This window comes from Notechis scutatus, chromosome 2 (genome assembly GCF_049901735.1).
Source record: "Notechis scutatus isolate UNSWTSFEM ecotype Mainland chromosome 2, rNotScu1.2, whole genome shotgun sequence".
In the NCBI taxonomy this organism is placed as follows: Eukaryota; Metazoa; Chordata; class Lepidosauria; order Squamata; family Elapidae; genus Notechis; species Notechis scutatus.
Genome location: NC_142010.1, coordinates 236,933,662 through 236,952,769, shown reverse-complemented (window position 1 = coordinate 236,952,769; position 19,108 = coordinate 236,933,662). Strand labels below are relative to the sequence as shown.

The window sequence follows — 19,108 nt, the reverse complement described above, 5'->3', positions numbered from 1 at the left end:
TTGAAAGATTTTTTTTCTCCTGGCAGCATTTAATTTTGACTTGACCTCTCTGTGGGCTTGAGTATCATGCCTGGCAGTAGGAGAAATTGCTGACGAATGCACATTCACTAACACGATGGTAAATATCAAGAGTTGTTCGGTTTTACCATAGATATTTAATCATCCAAATAAAGGGACTGCTCAAGTGCAGTAATGCTGCATATTCTGCTTTTATTTAAAAGTTTTTGTTTAAAAAAATCAAATACTAGTTCGTGGTTTGTTTGTTTTTTGCAATTTCTTTTTTTGCTATAGTTTTTTTTATAGTGATCGTAATAACCCTCTTTAAACTGAATAATTTTAATAGCTAGGCATCTTTAGCTTGTTCTGGTTACGCACTGTGAAAAAGAGATCTCATGTAACACATTTCCTGTTTATAATACATTGGCAACCGTCTTTAGTGATTCACTCTTCAGAGTTCACACAAAATGCATCTTTAAATTAGTACACTATCGATGGAACATCTAACATATAGTGTATTATTGACAGATCTGCCAACTTATGCACACTATAAGATGGATCTGTTAACTCTTGATAATTTTTAAGGTAAGTGTTGTGATGAGATATTGCAGAACAATTTAAATGAGGATGGGAAAGCATGTTAGACACAACAGGCCAGAAAAAATCCTTGAAAACTCCAGGTGTCTCTCAGCTCCTTAAAAGCATGACTGGCTAGAATAATCCATTGGACTGTTCTAAATAGCCTAGAGGTCAGTTTTGGCTGCTATTTAATCAGCATGTCTGTCATTTGAAACCTTCCCTCACTGCTTTCTAATAAGATGTGTTTTACTATCTTCCCGAGTTTTAAATAGTCATTTCTCACGAATGAAGACGAATATACGTGTCCCAAGATAATGTTGCAGGATCCAATCTGGGTCAATCACTGGGACCAGAGGTTTTGGATGGGCTCCAGCATGAGTCCGAAAGTTCAGAAGACAAAACCTCTGGTCCCAGGGACTGACCCAGATTGGATCCTGCAGCCATTTCTCTGTTTGCAACAAACAATAATTCCTGTTCTGCAGAGTGTGTGTGTGTGTGTGTGTGTGTGTGATTAATTGATTGGTTTTACAGAGGTTATATTCTCTCTTTTCTTTCCCCAATGTGAAATAATATAAAATGATATAATGGTGAATTAGGTGTGGTGGAGGCAGGATAACAATATTTTTTGTGTGACTGACCAAATTAAATCTCTTTTAGAAACAATTGATAAAAGCTCCAAATCCACATCAAACTTCACACTGTAAATTTTCTATGCCCAAGGGCATAAAATTCTTATATTGTATGAAACTATACATCTATATTTACTCTCCTTATTGAAATATACTTGAAACTTCAAATTGAGGTATTTTAACAGTAATACATACATAATTGTTGAAAGCACCATTAAAATAAAAACCACTATCAACAGATTTTTGTTCAGATTGCATTGCTAACTTGAAAAGGGGAAGATTGATATATGTTGATGTAGTTTTTTAAACTACAGATGTTTCCTCCAAAACACACATATAGAGTCAGTTTATTGAAGAGAAAGACAAAATACCTTTTTAAGCTTATGTATATACCATTTTAAATGAAAGAATCTATATAATCTTTTTTTAAAAAATCAAGGATGACATTATTTCATAAATCTCAGTGGCTAAAATACTTTAGCAACAAAATTATCACAAGATTCTTGCTTTTGTTCTCATCTATTTCATAGAAGTTTGCAGATTTTGTCTGAGAAAGTAGCATAAAATAGGACTTCAAAAATAGCCTTGGATTGCTATTAGCCTAAAGAAAACAGGATTAATTATTGCTATACCCACAAATAATAATTTGAGTTCTATACTGTACTGTTTGGAAAGTATTATTAAATACTCCATAGGAGCTAAATGGTTGACTTTTTTAGGTTAGATGGAAAAATCTGTGAAAAACATCTGTGAGAATAGTTGCTTATAACTAGCTCATGTTTTTCACATGGATTAAAATGCTTAAATAAAAAGTAAGTAAGTACACACACACACACACACACACACACACATCAGGAAAGAAACACCATAAAGTTGACTAGAACTATACTACATAGTCTGTAATAACAGAATCTTGAACATCTGCTTCCCTCTCTCTCAAACCCCAGTGACTTAGAGTGAAGTTTCAGCTACTTTCTCATGCATTTCCTGGGCTTAACACAAACTTGTTTTTGTAACTATTTCTGTATATTTACTCCAAGGTCATCTTTGTGGGTCTCCTCAAGTATATTGGTAAAAGATTATAATTACATGTGGCATGACATTTCAAATTCTCCTTTTCTCATGCATCTCATTGGGGATCTTCTGTAATAGATTTGAAGTTTTGTACAGAATAGGGCAAAGTAAAGGAAAGTCCCACTGCATCACTAGATACACAGCGCAGCAAGCATTTCTGAGGTATTCTGATTACTGATCACCTATTTTTTTTCTCAAAGTGAGTGACTATAAAGGCTATAGTATCCACTTTATGTACCCTATACTCTAAGTCAGTCCTCAACTTATGACTATAACTGAGTCATATATCATTTTGATTGTAAGTCATTGTGGTTGTAAAACTAGATTCAAAATTAACAAGCATTTCTTATGAGAGTCATTAAAAGAAAGCACTAAAATCGTTAAGCAAATCCATTTTCCCAATGGATGTCCTGTCCCCCGTTCCCCCCCGAAACTGGAAGTAAATACTGCCAACTCACTTTCCAAGTTTCTAGCCCAAACTGGATCTTTATAATCTTTTAACAATGCAGATTTTGTTCCATTGTGGAACAAAAAATTATGTGAATATATGAAGGTAATAAAGGGATGTTTCTAAATACACTATATCATGAGTAAAAAGGAGCCAAAATGTCTCCTCCATACATTTAAGCTTTATGCAAAATGTGAAGTGCCTGTTTTGGTCTTTCAGCTTTTTCAACATCCTGAGAGTATCTTTTCAAATTAAATCGTTCTGTGCCAGATTTCTAAAAGGTTTTTTTGCCAATTTCTTTAAAATAACTTTATTTATTTCTTCTTTAAAATAAAACATCTTGTATACAACATATATAATAATCAAAATAGAATTTTACTTAACTTCATTTGTAAATATGGTCATTTATTTCTTTGGAATGTCATATGTAATGCTTTCATTTGCATACCTATTTTTGTTCCTTGTTTTTTTCCCTCTGCCTTTTAAAAATGACATTTTAAAAAAATTGGGAGGGAGAATAGGAGCCATGAACAAGAGATGGACGGAACATAATGATAACTATGATTTTTGAATGTCAAGGAATTGTGAATGTAGAGTTATATAAAAGCAATTACTGCAGGAACCCATTTGTGCTGGGCAGAGCAACTTCTGACAGATTATAGGAAAGTACATATGTGCACACTTCGTTATTTGATTGTTTTAGGAGAGTGTTATTTGAGTAGGCAGATGAACATATTGAAGCTTATCTGCTGATAATATTAGAACTTACTGGGGAATGTAAAAAACTGGAACATTGTCTATTTAGAAATCTTTAAATCTTACTAGGTAAAGTAAATTACAAATTTTGAATCAGAATAATTAAGAATATACTGATTGATTTATTACATTTCTAACTTCTAGAAATATTGGATAGTTCTAAATGTCTGAGCAGGTTTTTTTTTCTTTTAAACATAGTCAGATAATCTTGGAAAAATGTATTATAGTTTCCAGTGGAGGTGCGTATACTTATTTCAAGGTAAGAAGAAAGTAAAAAGGCTCTTTCTTCTCTTGAGTTTCTTGTCCATCCATTATCGAGTTATAGGGTATATTGTCTCTTCTCTGACCATTATTTTGTCAATGTCTCTGCCCAGGATCTTTCCCACACACCATTATTAGTAATGACTAGCAGATCAGAAGGAATTCTGGCAGTGTGAACTATTGAAGGCTCACTGTTGATTCCAGGGACCACAGATCCAAACCTTGTTTGAAGATGTCGTACAGTCTGGCTTTTTAACAAAAATATTTATGTTCATGGTATGTTACATACACCCACATACACAATTGCCCTGGGAAGCTCATCATATTTATTTATTACTTTAGTTCTTCCAAAATGCATATTACATCTTCTTGTTATTATTTTTCTTTTTGGATTTTATAAAAAAAATCTAGTAGAAAAAAGTGTCATAACTTTTGCGAATGAAAATGCTACTTCATACGCAGTTTATAGAGTAGCAGCACATAACAGATATTTTCACTCATATCATATTGGGGGGGAAAAAGAGGTTCCAGTTGGAGCCAATAAAAAACATCTGTTGCCTTATTTATAGCTCCCATTTCCAAGAAGTAAATTCTTTAGCGCATGAAAAACTGGATGACAGCTCATAATTCATAATGTTACCACAGCCTAATCTGATAGTACATCATGTACAAAACTCCTCCCTATCATACAGACAATATCACTTCCTTTTAACACGAGATACTATGCTGCATATTAAATTGATAGCCTACGTATTTTGGAGCGCTCATTATAATAATTAATACAGGGCCCTAATATTGTACTGTTACAAAAAGTTGACTCAAAATCAGGAATTCTCTATTGGAAGATGCATTTTATTAGCATGTCGCTACTGTATTTTGTCAGAAATCAAATTTTCTTTCATTCCCAAATCTGTTTGCTTTATATTATACTGATTCTAATTTAAAATGTTTGCTAAATCGGAGCACTTCACACACTCTGATGATTGGCTCTGAAAAAGGAAATTTTGAAACAAAGGTATACCTTTGTACTAGCATGGAATGGAATATCCTTTATAAAATGGAGTCAATCCAAAAAATAAAGTATCATTCAAATCAAGACTGGGTTCAGGTTTTATTGGTAACAGAATGGAAGTGTTTTGTATTAAACTTCTCATCCCTCTTAACTAAGCATATTTGTTACAATCGTAGAGAAAGTTATATTACTGAATCCCTGTTGAATCATTGGGTACAAGTCTTATCTATGTTCTTGAGAAGCTTTAATTTCCTTCTGAAGCACAATCTCATCTTTCTCCTTGGTCATCATCATTTTCCAGATTAGGTAAACCTGAGCATCTTTTCAGTTGTATATTTAGCTGAAAGTGGCTGGCTATGGAAGTCTAGTTTGTGTTTGTACAGCATGAACCTTGACTATAAAATTCACATATCTGAGTCATTTTATCTATATGACAACAATCTTTTGAGCAGATACATAATAATTCCTTTCCCAGAGGTTCTCCTGCAACACAAAATGTTTTGCACAAGTCTCTGAACATAAAAGAATGATTCGGCTTTGGAGGTAAATCATAATATTTGTCTCCTGTATACCTTCTACTAAATGAATCTCTTTTTTCCATGCTATGTCCGATTACCAGGCAGATTAAGTTATAAATTATATTATATCCACTTTCATGCTTCCTCAAGCAGTAATGAAAAGTTTGAGAACTTGCAGAGCCAATTTTCTAGCTTTAGTTTTCCATGCACCTTTGCCAGGTAATAACTTTGAAGATCTCTTTTTACTGAGAACTCCTCCAAAATGTGCAGCTGTGTGCTGGTTTCATCTTGCAGTTTGTAACTATGTTGGCAGTGTTTAAATACAAAGTATGTTGTCAGCTCACACGTTGTCATTGCTAAATGCTGTTCAGGCCTGTCTCCGTTAGTGAAAGGGGAGAGCTTGTAGATTGGAGGAATCCCAATCTCTTTTTAATTTGATTGGTTATAACGGTGACGAGATAAAAATAGAACTAGCATTTCTGCCTTATCGTTAAACCTGGGATAAATGTTTAATGACCAGTGAAGAAGGCTCAGTGGGACACTTTCAGTGGCTTGTACGTTTTGGAGACTATACGGCTTAAAATAAAACCGAAGAATGTGCTTTTTCATGTGGGGAAAACTAAGATGATTACTTTAAGTAAAAAATTGATACTGGATTGTAGCAAAGAAATCTGTAAAATTGTTCAGATTCTTAAGAGTGGACTTGAGTCTCCAAATCTCTGGGCAGTTTTACAACGCGCTTCAAAACAGAAGATAGTTTTAAAGTCAGGTACTGGTTGATGACTACTTGTTATGTTTTGTTTTATTTTGTGCATGATCATTACAGATTGCATGTTGGCATTAATATAGTATCTTGATAATGTCTTAGTTGTAGGCTAGTTTAGTTAGTTATATTCCTAACCCATTTCTTTTTATGGTTTGGTTTGATTTATAGATATTCCTCAACTTAATGACCATAATGGAGCCTACCCATTAAAGTCATAAGTCAGGATGGCCATAAAATGGATCACCCCACATGACTGATCAAATTTTATGACCTTTTTGCAGCAATTGTTAAGCAAATCCATTGTTCACTATGAGCTAATTTTGCTGGAAACTGGAAATTAATGCTGTTTTTCAGCAAAAATTGAATAGAACATGGTCACATGGCCAATGGGACATTGCAGGCAGTTGTAAATGTGGGCCAGTTGCCAAGCACCCAAAATGCAGTTACATATCCTGGGGGTGACCATTGGGACTCAGAACCTGGTCTTAAGTACCCATGGGGAGGTCTCATTACTTTGGTCATTAGGCAACCTGTACTCCTTGGTTTTGCTTAGTTCTAATTATATTTTGATACATGATAATTTTCTGCTCTATTGTTTCTCATCCATATTCAAAGCTTGTTTCAACATTGATAGGTGGATTATTAAACTTCATTCCAATCTGTTACCATGTGTTTGCAGCATCATTTTAAAAAGTAAAAGCATCATAACTAAATCTGGCCTTTTTTTAAAGTCATGTAAAATGATATTTTGTTCTAAGAATATTTAATTTAATTTGGAATGCAAATGTTTCCTGGTTTTTTTTTCTTAACCTAAATGAGGACAAAAAGTTTGATTTCCCCACCACTTCCATCAAAAGTGGAAATTTAATGTTGACAGTCCCAAGTGTAGTATATGAGTAGTCCTTGACTTACAACCACAATTGAGCCCAACATTTCTGTTACTAAGCAAGACAGTTGTTAAGCGACTTCTGCCCCATTTTATGATCTTTTTGCCATGGTTGTTAAGCAAATCACTGCAGTTGTTCATTGAATCATGCAGTTGTTAAATAAATCTGGGTTCTGTCATTGATTTTGCTTCTTGGAAGCTAGCACGAACGGTGACCACATGAGCCCGGGACAGTGCAAACGTCATAAATATATGCCAGTTGCCAAGTGCCTGAATTTTGAACATGTGATGGTGGGGATACTGCATTGATCGTTAGTGTGGAAAACATTCATAAATCACTTTTTTCAATGCCATTGTAACTTAAAATGATCATTAATCAAATGGATGTAAGTCGAGGTCCACTTGTAATGGTATAGGAAGTTTATACAAAAGCTTTGCAACTGGAAGATGTTCCTTAAAAAAAAATTAAAGTGTGTTAAAATGTCCTTTTTTGGTATCATAATAATTTGTTCATTATGTGTTTAATTACTATGGGTAGAATCTACTAGGATGTTTTTTTCCCTGTAAGCAGTTTCTGTAAAAGAAATTAGTTCCTTTTGGGTCCCAAATTCTCTGAATTGGAAAAGTGAAGCGTATTTAATTAACTGCAGGGCACAGAGACAAAGAAGTCTAACCCTTTCATTTCAGTCTAGTACTGATGTTGTTACCTAGTTTGGGTAATGAAATATCTGCAAGGAAACAACCAGAGAGCACCATTTATTCCTTATTTGAACCCTGGCCTACAAATACACTTTATTGGTACCTTTCGTTTCCATCCAATTTCAATTAATTTTAATAAAACTTATTGGAATGTTGAACTGGATGAGGGGGAAAAGCAAAAAGCAAATGCAAGAAAGAAAATCCTAGTTGTCCTAGATGAGTTGCATTTTAAATAACAATATTTCATCTAAAACATAGATTCATTTCCAGGAACATTACAAACAAATGACTTGGAAGAAAAGATGCCCTATTTCCTTCCCTCATTAAAGTATTGTTTTTAAAATCTTGCTTTCTTTGCAGGAAATTAGAAAGACTTTAATTAAATTGTCTAGCACATTACGGTTATCATAATATGTGCACATTTAGAAACAAGCCCCACTAAGCATTGGATTTATATCCAAATAAATACAAATTGGATAGCACTTGACATATTTCAGAGCTCAGCTTTCTATTTGTTGTAGCATCCAGATTGATTGCAAAAATATTTCTAAGCTTGAATCATTTAGTTTTGCTAATGGCATTATATTATGAAGTTTATTTTTATAAAGACAGAGAGAGAGAGAGAGAGAGAGAGAGAGAGAGAGGTGTATGTATGGATATATGCATTTGTGTGTGTGTCTGTATACACACACACATATACATAAATATACAGAGAGAGAAAGAGAATTTATCTCCTGTATTTCTTTCAAAATGTTTGCTTTAAAATCTCACTGCATTAATGGTTCATACAGAAATCACTAGCTAGTTAGGACTGCAGAAAATATAATTACTACCAACCTCCCTTCCATCGAGGACCTGTATACTGCACGAGTCAAAAAGAGGGCTGTGAAAATACTTACAGATCCCTCACATCCCGGACATAAACTCTTTCAACTCCTTCCCTCAAAACGACGCTATAGAGCACTGCACACCAGAACAGCTAGGCACAAGAACAGTTTTTTTCCGAACGCCATCACTCTGCTAAACAAATAATTCCCTCAACGCTGTCCAAAGTCTGCACTAGTATTACTATTCATCTTCTCATCACTCCTTATCACCCATCCCTTCCCACTTGTGACTGTATGACTGTAACTTTGTCGCTTGTATCCTTACGATTTATATTGACTGTTTCTTAGTATGATTTGATTGTTGATTGTATCCTATGACTATCATTAAGTGTCGTACCTTATGATTCTCGACTCTTGACGAATGAATCTTTCTTTTATGTATACTGAGAGTATTTACACCAAGACAAATTCCTTGTGTGTCCAATCACACTTGTCCAATAAAAGAATTCTAATTCTAACATAGGAATGCTCACTTCATGCTACCACTAATTTGTGTATAATTTGATTTAAATATGAACTTTGATATATATGAAGAACTGAAGAAAAAAACACAAGTGCAGTTGATAAAGGGAAATTGTTTGGTATTTTAAACAATCAGGTGCATTATATCTCAGTCTTTTTAGAAATTTCAAGCATAGCTGAATTTTATTTGTTTTTGTTTGTTTGTTTTACAGTTTTTACGCTTTCAGATCTTTGTGAGCAGTTTTCCCCTCCAGAAAATGCACCACCTCTTCTTGTGAAATTAGTGGAAGCTATTGAAAGAAAAGGTATGAATAGGGTAGAATATATTAACATATCTAACAACGTTTTCCTAAAACAGCTAAGAAACAGACATAAAATTGAAAACAATGTACTTTGCATAATTGAAGCAAATTATTTTGACTTTAAGGTTTGACAAAAGAATCTATTTTATAAAGTTCATCTAAGTTACCTCACATTTATTTCCTTAAGAATGGTGTAAACAAGCAAAATACACAACAGAGAAGTAGTTCCTATGCCTAAGAATTATTCTCCCTCCCTCTGCCCCCCTCGCCTCCAATTGTATCTTCAAGACAATGTTGTCTTCTGGTAACTATCTAGACTAGTCCCTGCAGGTTTCATGGCAAGGTTTTTCAACAATGGTTTGCCATTACTTCCTACCTAGGACTCAGAGAGAAGAACTGGCTCAAGAGCATCCAAGCCCCTTCATGCCTAAGGCAGGATTTTAGAACTCATGGTCTCAGTTTCTAGCCTTAACCACTGCACCAGACTTGTTTCCTCTACCAAATTATTTCACTTTATCTCTTCTTACCTTGATTTAAAACTTGCTGTGATAAGTTTTTCAATTGATGCTGAAGTTTTTTAAAAAACAAATTTCGCTATTGGTGATGGTGCAAAGGTGGAAGGGAGTTGGATGAAATTTCTTAGCGTTGTGCTTGCTGCCCACAACTTCTCTTGCGTGGGCCAAGTGTTAAATGGCAACAACCTCAAATACTTCCTTTGATAAGAAAATAGTACTTGTGTTACCTTCAACACATACAACACGTGCCTGATTTTGTTTTACATTGAACTAAGCATTCACTCCCAACTTGCCCTAGGTTTTCTCTATTTCCAAATGCATTCCATATAAAAAAAGGTATATGAAAAAATGTACAGATTATTTTTTTTGCAGACAGTTGTTTCTGAAAAAAACAAAAGGCAAAAAGCTTCCACAAGAAACTGCTTTATATTCAGAGCAACTCTTATAAAACTAAAATTGGGATTTCCAGCTTCTAAGATCGGGGTCTCCCAGCTTTTCCAAACAAATATTCAACCAAAGATGTCATCTTTACTGAACAAGCAAATGGATGTTCAGAGGCATTCTGTTGTGCATCAGTTGAAATATTGCTGCAGTTAGCGCAGGTATTCCTCATTAGCCACCCCATCCACCATTAGGACCAGCAATTTGGCTGTTAGTTCTATGGTCATTAAGTGAGGCATCATGAGACAACGACTAGCAACGTTGTTTCTGCGTTCTCCATCGACTCTGCTTGTCAGACTCCAGCTGTGTAAAGTACAGGAATGGCAATCGTGATACCAGAGTGCTGTGACCATTGTCAACGTGATGGTTGCAAAGCTAGGAGGGGGTTGGTTATTCCATAATAACTCTTGAGTGGTCACTAAACGAAGCAGTTGATAAGAGGACTGCCAGTACTGCTGTAGTTACAAAATTACGAATGGAGGCTAATTGGGGCAGAAAAAAATATCACTGAAAGAACAGACTTGATAATTTCAAATAATGAGATTGCTGCCTAATGCAAAATGTATTACATTTATTCCTTTTCCTTTATTTGGGAGCTCAAGGCAGCGTTCTCACTATTTCCATTTTCTACCATAGAAACTAGTCAGGGTATTTGGCAGTAGGAGTGATTGGCTCAAAATTGGCCTTTCTGCATGTCATAGCATGCAGAATTAAGGGTCCTACATTACCTAGAAGTCCCCAACCCTTCTGGCTCCACGGAAGGGCAATAGCAGTAGTGGAGATGGAGTGGGGGAAGGGATTATTTTGTACATAACCTAGTTCCCCCACATATGTGTAAATGAAGCTTTGCGTGCTCACTCGCCATGGACCAGGGGGCCCCTGACATACGAGATCAGATCATCCTCCTCCTCTTACATTATTATGATGCTATAAATAGTTCTTTAAAAATTAAAATAAGCTACAGGAGACCCTAAATCAGGGGTGTCGAACTCAGTGTCACTTGACATATCGGGACTTTTCCCCCCTTCACTAAACTGGATGTGGGTGTGGCCAGAGTGTGACATATCCAGCCTGTGAGCTGGGAGTTTGACAGCCCTACCCTAAATAAAATCAAAACCTACTATTATAATAGAAAATACCTACCTTTCCGTTCTAACTGAACTACAGTATTATTATAATGATTAGAACCTTTAAGTTGTAACTTAAGATCCTCAGCACTCCTTTTAGGAACACATAAGCTTTAAAGGTTTAGTTTGGTTGTTTTATAGTCTTGATGTTTTGGCCTTTCTCAAGTTAGGATTTTGGATATAAAATTAGATTAATAATGTTACACAATCAAGAGTTTGCAAGAGTGCCATACTGTTTCTGCAAAGGAAAGATAGCGAACATAATTATACAAGAACATGGAGGAAATGTTAAACAACCAAAGGCTACAGGAAATTTTCAGCATCACAAAACTTAATACATTCTGTTTTTCTTAATTCTTTTTTTAAGGTCTGGAATGTTCGTCATTGTATAAGTCACAAGGGTCAAGCAGCAGTGTTGAATTAAGACAGATTATTGAGTGTGGTAAGCACAACTATTTTCAAAAATCAAACTGGATAATCATTTAAGATCAGTGTAATTTGTTTTCAGATAGCAACGCCATTTATTACATTTAAATTCCATTATGTGAGATATATCAAATACTGTGGCAGAAATAGTATTTGAAATAGTGGTAGAAGGAAATCTCATTACATGGGCTAAGGAAGTGAGGGAAAGGGATACTTGTTATTGATGACATTCCAGTAAATTGAAAAGTAGATCATAAGAGACCCAGTCCTAGAATATTTGAAAAGACCACTATCCTTACCAATAAATTATAGTTTGCCTCTGTCATCTGTATATCGGGGAACTCAGTCACAGTAACAACACATCAGCATTACAAATGTCTCTGCAAGCAGTAGAAAAAGTTCAAGACATACCCAAAAGTTCCCACTGTCACCTACTATACAGGAAGTCCTCAACAATCACAATTGGGACCAAAATTTTCATCCTAAATTGTTACAATCGTAAATCAAGTTGGATCCTATTGTCTGACAATTTTTATTAAATGAATCCAGCTAATCCTATGGCTGTTTTTTTGCTTTTAAAAAATCCCCAAAATCACAATCACGTGACTGCAGGGCATTGCAACTGATCACAAATGTGAGTTCGTTATCAAGCATCTGAATTTCAGTCATGTGGCTGCGGGATGGGCTGATGGTCATAAGTGGGAGTAAGTCACTTTTTCTGAGGTGGTTGTAATTTCTGTTGGTCATTAAATAAACAGTATAAATTGAAGACTGCCTGTAGTAGCATTTTACTGAGAGGGGATGAAAAGAAAAATGCTGCAAAAAGTAGTATTTACACAGGATTCCCTTCCTAGAAATAATTCTTGTGAGAGTTAAATGCAGATATTGTTCAACACTGCTTGTGTGGGATGGGCAAAGGAATGTACATCACAACACAAACTTTTGTACTTGTGTCATGAGGTCATACCCAACATTTGGATAAAACCTCCAGTTGCTATAGATCAGGAATGGGCAATTAATTTTCTCAAGGAGCCACATGAGAAACTGGGATTGATATAGAGGGTCTCTGTCCCGACCCCTGCCAGACAGGGACAGCTGAAGGCCGTAAAATGCCCAGATCTTATAATTCATTTAAATATACTTCCCTGAGTGAAGTAAAGCTCTTTGCAAAATGTAGTGCATAACATGTTTGTGTCTCTGTTTTTTTTTCAGAGGTTTCTTCAGTTGATTTTGAGGAAATTGAACTTCACATTTTAACAGATGCATTGAAGAGGTACTTTCTAGACTTGCCAAATCCTGTCATTCCAGCATCTGTTTACAATGAAATGATTTCTGTTGCACAAGGTATGTTTATAAATGTTCCTTTTGGTAGAGTTGGATGTTTGAGGATCCTTATTTCTGCAGAGCATGCTCATGATGCAATGCTACAGTTCATGTCATTGTATCAGACATGGCATCTACACAATTACATCATTGTATGAATGTTATTTTAGTTTGTTATGGGATGCTGCTGATGAGTTTTGTTTCTTTTTCCAACATAATAATGTAAAGGCACATTATAATAGCTTCTTCCATTACATGATACACATAAATTGGGATTATATGCAGTTGACCTTGTTCTCTGGCATGCATACCTGTAAAACCCACAATTGAAAATGTATGTGTACATTTTAAAAACTTCATGTACAAAATAGATCTTAGTGTTAAGAACTCCATGTAACTTGGCGAGGATATTATTTGTTCAAACACTGGTTAACCAATCAAGGATTCGTATGTAGAAAGAGCTAATTGTTAACCTTTTATCTGTATGCACAAGGTAAATGTATTAGCTAGACATGATTCTGAAGTCCATTTGCAATTTGGGATGCAGTACAATAAAGACTTAGAGATAAGGTTTGTCTCTTCATTGTGAATTCAGACTGTATTTAACCTTTTCAGTTTTCAAATTCAGTTGCTCATTTTGGGGACAGGATACAACTTTCAAAGTTAGAATTGCGTTCTTGAGCCTTATCTGCTACATCTCAGAAATTACCTAGTCACGTGAGGAGAAGGGCAGATTTCTGCCAGCATTAACTGAACTTTTAGTGGTTTTCATCTAATTATAGTTCAGTTTCAATTTGACTTTGATATATTTGATTTTTTCCCATCCACGCTTCTTTAATTTTTCATTGTTGTAAGGAAAAGTATTTTAGTTTACATTAAAGGGATTGATGTCTTCTTGCAAAATTGATGCTTTTCAATGGCTGTTTAGAACAATTGCTGGTGATCTCAAATTGACAAGGATTTTTTTTTCCAGAAGTACAGAACTCAGAAGAATATGCTCAAACTTTGAAAAGACTCATCAGATCTCCTAACATACCTCAACAGTATTGGCTCACACTCCAGTATCTCCTTAAACATCTCTCTAGACTTTGCCAAGTCTCTACCAAAAACTCTTTAAATGCAAAATCTCTGGCTGAAATTTTTAGCCTTTTGCTGTTCAGATCTCCAGTAGCCAGGTAAGATACATGTTCCTGAGTCTTGATAATTATAAATTTTTCTCCGATGATAATCATAAATTTTTCCCTACCAATCTTTTTTATTTTACACATGGTCATTTTTCTTGTTTTTTTACAGCTCTGACAGTGAACAACATATAAAAATATTGGAAGTGTTAATTACAAGTGAATTGAATGAGAGACAACCTGCACCAGGTAAGAAAACATGTATTTTGGAAACTTTTTGAAGTCAGTGTCTTTATCTTCTTTTGAAACCAACGAATCCTACATTTGATGAAGTTTATATCAGATGGGATGTGTTTGAAAAATAATATATTTATTTGCAGCGTGATATTTTTTTGCTAATATTTGATATTGTTTTGAGTATCACTTTTTTACTTGATACACAGTAAAGATTTCTTTGCTTATTTGAACAGTTAGGTGGTTGTCATAGTGTGCAGAAAGGAAATAGCAAGGTCTCTACTGAAAGTTGTTTTTTCTTATAATAGTAGCAGCAAGTGCATCTTGGCACAAGATAGTTCACAGCTGTAGCACATAACCCTCTATAAGCTATGTGGAGAATAAAAACTGCCTGCCAGGTATCTGTGAGGTGTGCTGGACTGTGTCCAATGGTAAAGCCATTTCTTATGGCGTGTAAAGATTGTATATTTCCTGCTAGTGTGGTTTAAATTTATCATCCAAATACAATTTGTGTGTGGATATATCCCAAAGTCAACAACATGGTCTTTATTAGTTGTTTCACAATAATGTCGTAATGAATATGTGTTTTCCCATGGATATGGCTTTAAACAAATTGTCACAAATTTTTATTCTGTATTTGAGAACACAACAGTAACTGCTACTGGTAGTAAACTACATATTTGGTGTAACAATCTGAGTAGTAATGTAAGTTGGATTCAAATAACTTCTTTTGACTTGAACTTCCTAGATAGTCATGCAAAAGCTATAAAGTTTTTCCAATGCCATCATAAGGCTGTTGTTTTTGCACGGTGGCAAAGAACTTGCTTAAATTAGGGTTAACAATTGATATTCTAAGTCCTCTGAATACTAATCCTTATATAACTCTGATAGCACCCCTCAAAGATACATAGGGGGAACATCAGCATATTTGGCAAACCCTTCAGTTTATAGAAGTTCATATAACCAGGGAGAGGCGCATACCCAGAGGTGTAGAAGAGCAGATATATTATGAGGTGTTTCAAATGATTGCACACTGCAGGTTCTTGTCATTGGTTTCTTCAGTTTTACATTTTTGTTACTGATTTCCTTAAATCTGTTGGTCAGACAGGTACAGCCAATTTCAGTAAAAACATTTATATATGATATAGTAGATTCCTTTTGACACAAATGTAATACATAGAAAACCTACTGAATGAATTCAATTTAGCGGACAATGCCACATTTCATGGCATAAAGGTATATCTGATTTATTTTTTTTTTGAGCTTCAAACATAAACGTTCCTTTATTACATTTACTTGTTTTCAGAATGATTTTCTTCAGAACAGGGGTTTGATTGATTTTAGAGAACAATGGTATTTTGATCGTTACAAATTGTAAATAATTTCTCTCTCTATCTAGATATTTGTGTTGCAGATTCTAATAGTGGCCTATAATTTCTAGAGAAATCATTGGGATTATTTTAATGGTATATGCAAAGTAAATACAACCCTTTTATTAACTAAACAAAAATTCTTGATTAATTTGGCGGCTTGTTTTTAATAACGCTAACAATATAGGTGGTAATAAAATTGCAGATGCCACATATAGTTCAGGTAAGGATTGTATGCTGCCATAATAGCAATAGAACTTAGACTTATATACTGCTTCATAGTGCTTTACAGCCCCCTCTAAGTGGTTTACAGGGTCAGCATATTGCCCCCAACAATCTGGGGCGTTTTGTTGACCTTGGAAGGATGAAAAGCTGAGTCAATCTTTTTTTTACATTTTTTATTTATTTATTTATTTATTTTTATTTGTCAATTGCTTACAAGATAATAGGTATAAGTAAAAACATAGTTTTGAATACATGGATACATATAAGAAAAATTAAAAAAAATATATAAAAGAAACACTAGGACAAGGACGGTAGGCACATTGGTGCGCTTATGCACGCCCCCTACAGACCTCTTAGGAAAGGGGTGAGGTCAATAGTAGACAGTCTAAGGCAGTAGTTACCAAACTTTTTCAGTCCACCGCCCCCTTGGTGCTACAAACTCATCCTCAGTGCCACCCACCCAGGAGCGGGATTCAAATTTCTGTGGACGTGGCCTAATTTGAGGGTGTGGTTTGCTGGTAATGTGATTGGGTGGGCGTGGCTTGCTGGTCACATGACTGGGTGGGTGTGGCTTGCTGGTCATGACTGGTGGCGTGGCTTGCTGGTCACATGACTGGGTGAGCGTGGTTTGGTGACTGGCAAACCAAATACAAGTGGTCCTCACTTAATGGCTGGTTGTTTAGCAAGTGTTCTAAATTATGACGGGCTTCCCCAGAACCACTTGACCTGTTTTTGGAGTTTTGACAGCCATGCACACACATATACACATACTCCCTTCCAACCCTGCTGGAGCAGGTCATTGGACTAGAACCAGCAAAGTATCTCTGATTAGATTCTAGTAGTGAATAAAATCTAATCAGAGATGCTTTGCCGATTCTTGTTGATTTGTTTTATTTGTATTTCTTTATTTTATGTTGCTGAATTGCATTGACGTGTGTGTCCCTTCTTGTGCACCACCCATAAGCTTTTGTGATTCTTTGCAGCAAAAATTACCAACCTCTGGCTTTGCTCTACTTTTCAAATGTGCTGGTACTGCTGCGTTCTAGGTGCCGGCCCTGCAGGTCCACCCCATTGAGCCCGCTGCACTGGAGGGACCTGCCCAAGCAAGTCTGAGCGGAGCGGTGCACCAAATCAATGGGGTGAACCTGGGAGAGAGAAAGAGAGAGAGAGAAAAGAGAGAAGGAAGAAAAGAAAGAGAAAAGGGAAAGAAAGAAAAAGGGACAAAGAAAGGGGGCATGGAGGGATGGAGGGGGGAGGGAAGGAGAAAGAGAGAGGAGAGACAGAGAGAGAGATTGAAATGAGGCCTAGTTTAGAGGCCCTTTTCCACATTGAAACATCTTTGCCAGCGTCTTTGCCAGCACATTGAAACATTTTTGGCTTCTACTAATTAAAGGTTTTGTGGACGAAACATGGCCAAGACTTATCAGGAAGCTCTCACATTTTGTTGAGGCTTTAAACAGGATCCATTGGACCAGATCTCCACCCTAAAAAATTACTTTTCCCCAATGTATTACAGGGCCAATACTGAAGAAGGCAAAACCAAAATGTATTGGTAAATTACGAGAACACACACACACTCCCTTCTAACCCTGCTGGAGCAGGTGATTGGACTAGAATAGATATCTCATTATCTCCCTCCCTCCCTCCTTCTTTATTTCTTTTTCTTTCTGTCCTTTCCTTCCATCCACCCCTGTTTCTTTGTCCCTTTTTCTTTCTTTCCCTTTTCTCTTTCTCTTCTCTCTCCCTCTTTCCTCTCTCTTTCCCTCTCTCAGGCTCACCCCATTGACTTCGTGCACAGCTCCATTCGGACTTGCTTGGGCAGGTGCCTCCAGTGCAAGGGGCTCAATGTGGTGGAACGCGGAGGCGGCAGGATGTTTGAAAAGGAGAGCAAAGCCACTCTGTCTTTGCTCTCCTATTCCCAACGCTGCATTCGGGGCAACCACCGCCCCGAACACGGTGGTGGCTTTCCCAACGCTGCATTCGGGGTGGAGCTCCTTGCACCAGAGTGTGCAAGTCAGTGGGATGATCCTAGGGGGCCTTGCCTCGAACGCGGTGGCGGCAGGATTTTTTCTCACCCCAGAATTGTGCCCTGCCGCTCACCTCCAGCGCCCCCCTGCCGCCTCTTAGCGCCCCCCTGCCAGCCCCCCTTGCCTCTCAGCACCCCACTAAGGCATCCCACCGCCTCCCAGGGCGTGGTACCACCCACTTTGGGAACCACTGGTCTAAGGTTAAAGTTTTTGGGGTTTGGGGAAAAAAACCACAGAGTCAGGTAGATTATTCCAGACATTGACCATTCTGTTGCTGAAGTCGTATTTCCTGCAATCAAGTTTGGTGCGATTAACCTTGAGTTTGTATCTATTCTTTGCTCTTGTGTTGTTATGGTTGAAGCTGAAGTATTCATTGACTGGTAGGACATTGCAATGTATGATTTTATATACTATACTTAGATCGGAACGAAGGCGGCGTAGTTCTAGGTTTTCTAGGTTTAGAATTTCAAGTCTGGTGGCATAAGGTATTCTACAACGAGTAGAGGAGTGGAGAACTCTTGTTGTGAAATATTTCTGGACTTCCTCAACTGTGTTAATATCAGATACGTAATGTGGGTTCTTGAGCCTGTGAGAATTCAACTACCAAATTCTTGGCAGCCGGCAGTCAGCAGAAGTAGCCTGCAGTTCTGCATTCTAACCACTGCACCACCACATGGCTCAATATTAATAGTTTTTTCTCAAATAGGATAATGAATAAGGTTTAAGGATAACGTTAAACCTGCTTTGTGATGTATTCTTTAAACTATACTTTTGTTCTTCTCTTTAAAGTGTTCTTATTCTCTTGTGGACAGGAAAGTAGTTCAAAACAAGTCAGATTATTGGTTTATATAATTTAGTATGGTCCACAGTTGCTACCTCAGTTTTCAGACAAAAGTGTTTCTCAGCCCTATTGGACCAGTTAGGTATCCTTCACCATAGGAAAATTAGAAATCAGGGAATAAGAAAACACAAATAAAGGCGTTCCGTCAAGTTGGTGAATACTTTTTTTGGCCTGCTTCTAAT

The 19,108-nt window shown here is 36.4% G+C and overlaps 1 protein-coding gene across 4 annotated transcripts in view; it reads left to right on the top strand.

Annotated features, from left to right (window-relative positions):
* The window catches only part of PIK3R1 (phosphoinositide-3-kinase regulatory subunit 1), a 62,754-nt gene that overhangs the window by 24,783 nt on the left and 18,863 nt on the right, over positions 1–19,108 (top strand). For 2 of the 4 annotated variants that reach the window (XM_026670566.2, XM_026670567.2), the window contains exons 3-7: positions 9,187–9,279; positions 11,727–11,801; positions 12,998–13,129; positions 14,082–14,283; positions 14,402–14,478. In XM_026670566.2, coding sequence (XP_026526351.1) covers positions 9,187–9,279; positions 11,727–11,801; positions 12,998–13,129; positions 14,082–14,283; positions 14,402–14,478 — 579 coding nt within the window. Of the gene's footprint in view, positions 1–5,620; positions 6,044–9,186; positions 9,280–11,726; positions 11,802–12,997; positions 13,130–13,617; positions 13,679–14,081; positions 14,284–14,401; positions 14,479–19,108 lie in introns of those variants that run through there. The other 2 variants (XM_087958336.1, XM_087958338.1) reach the window with 2 other exon arrangements.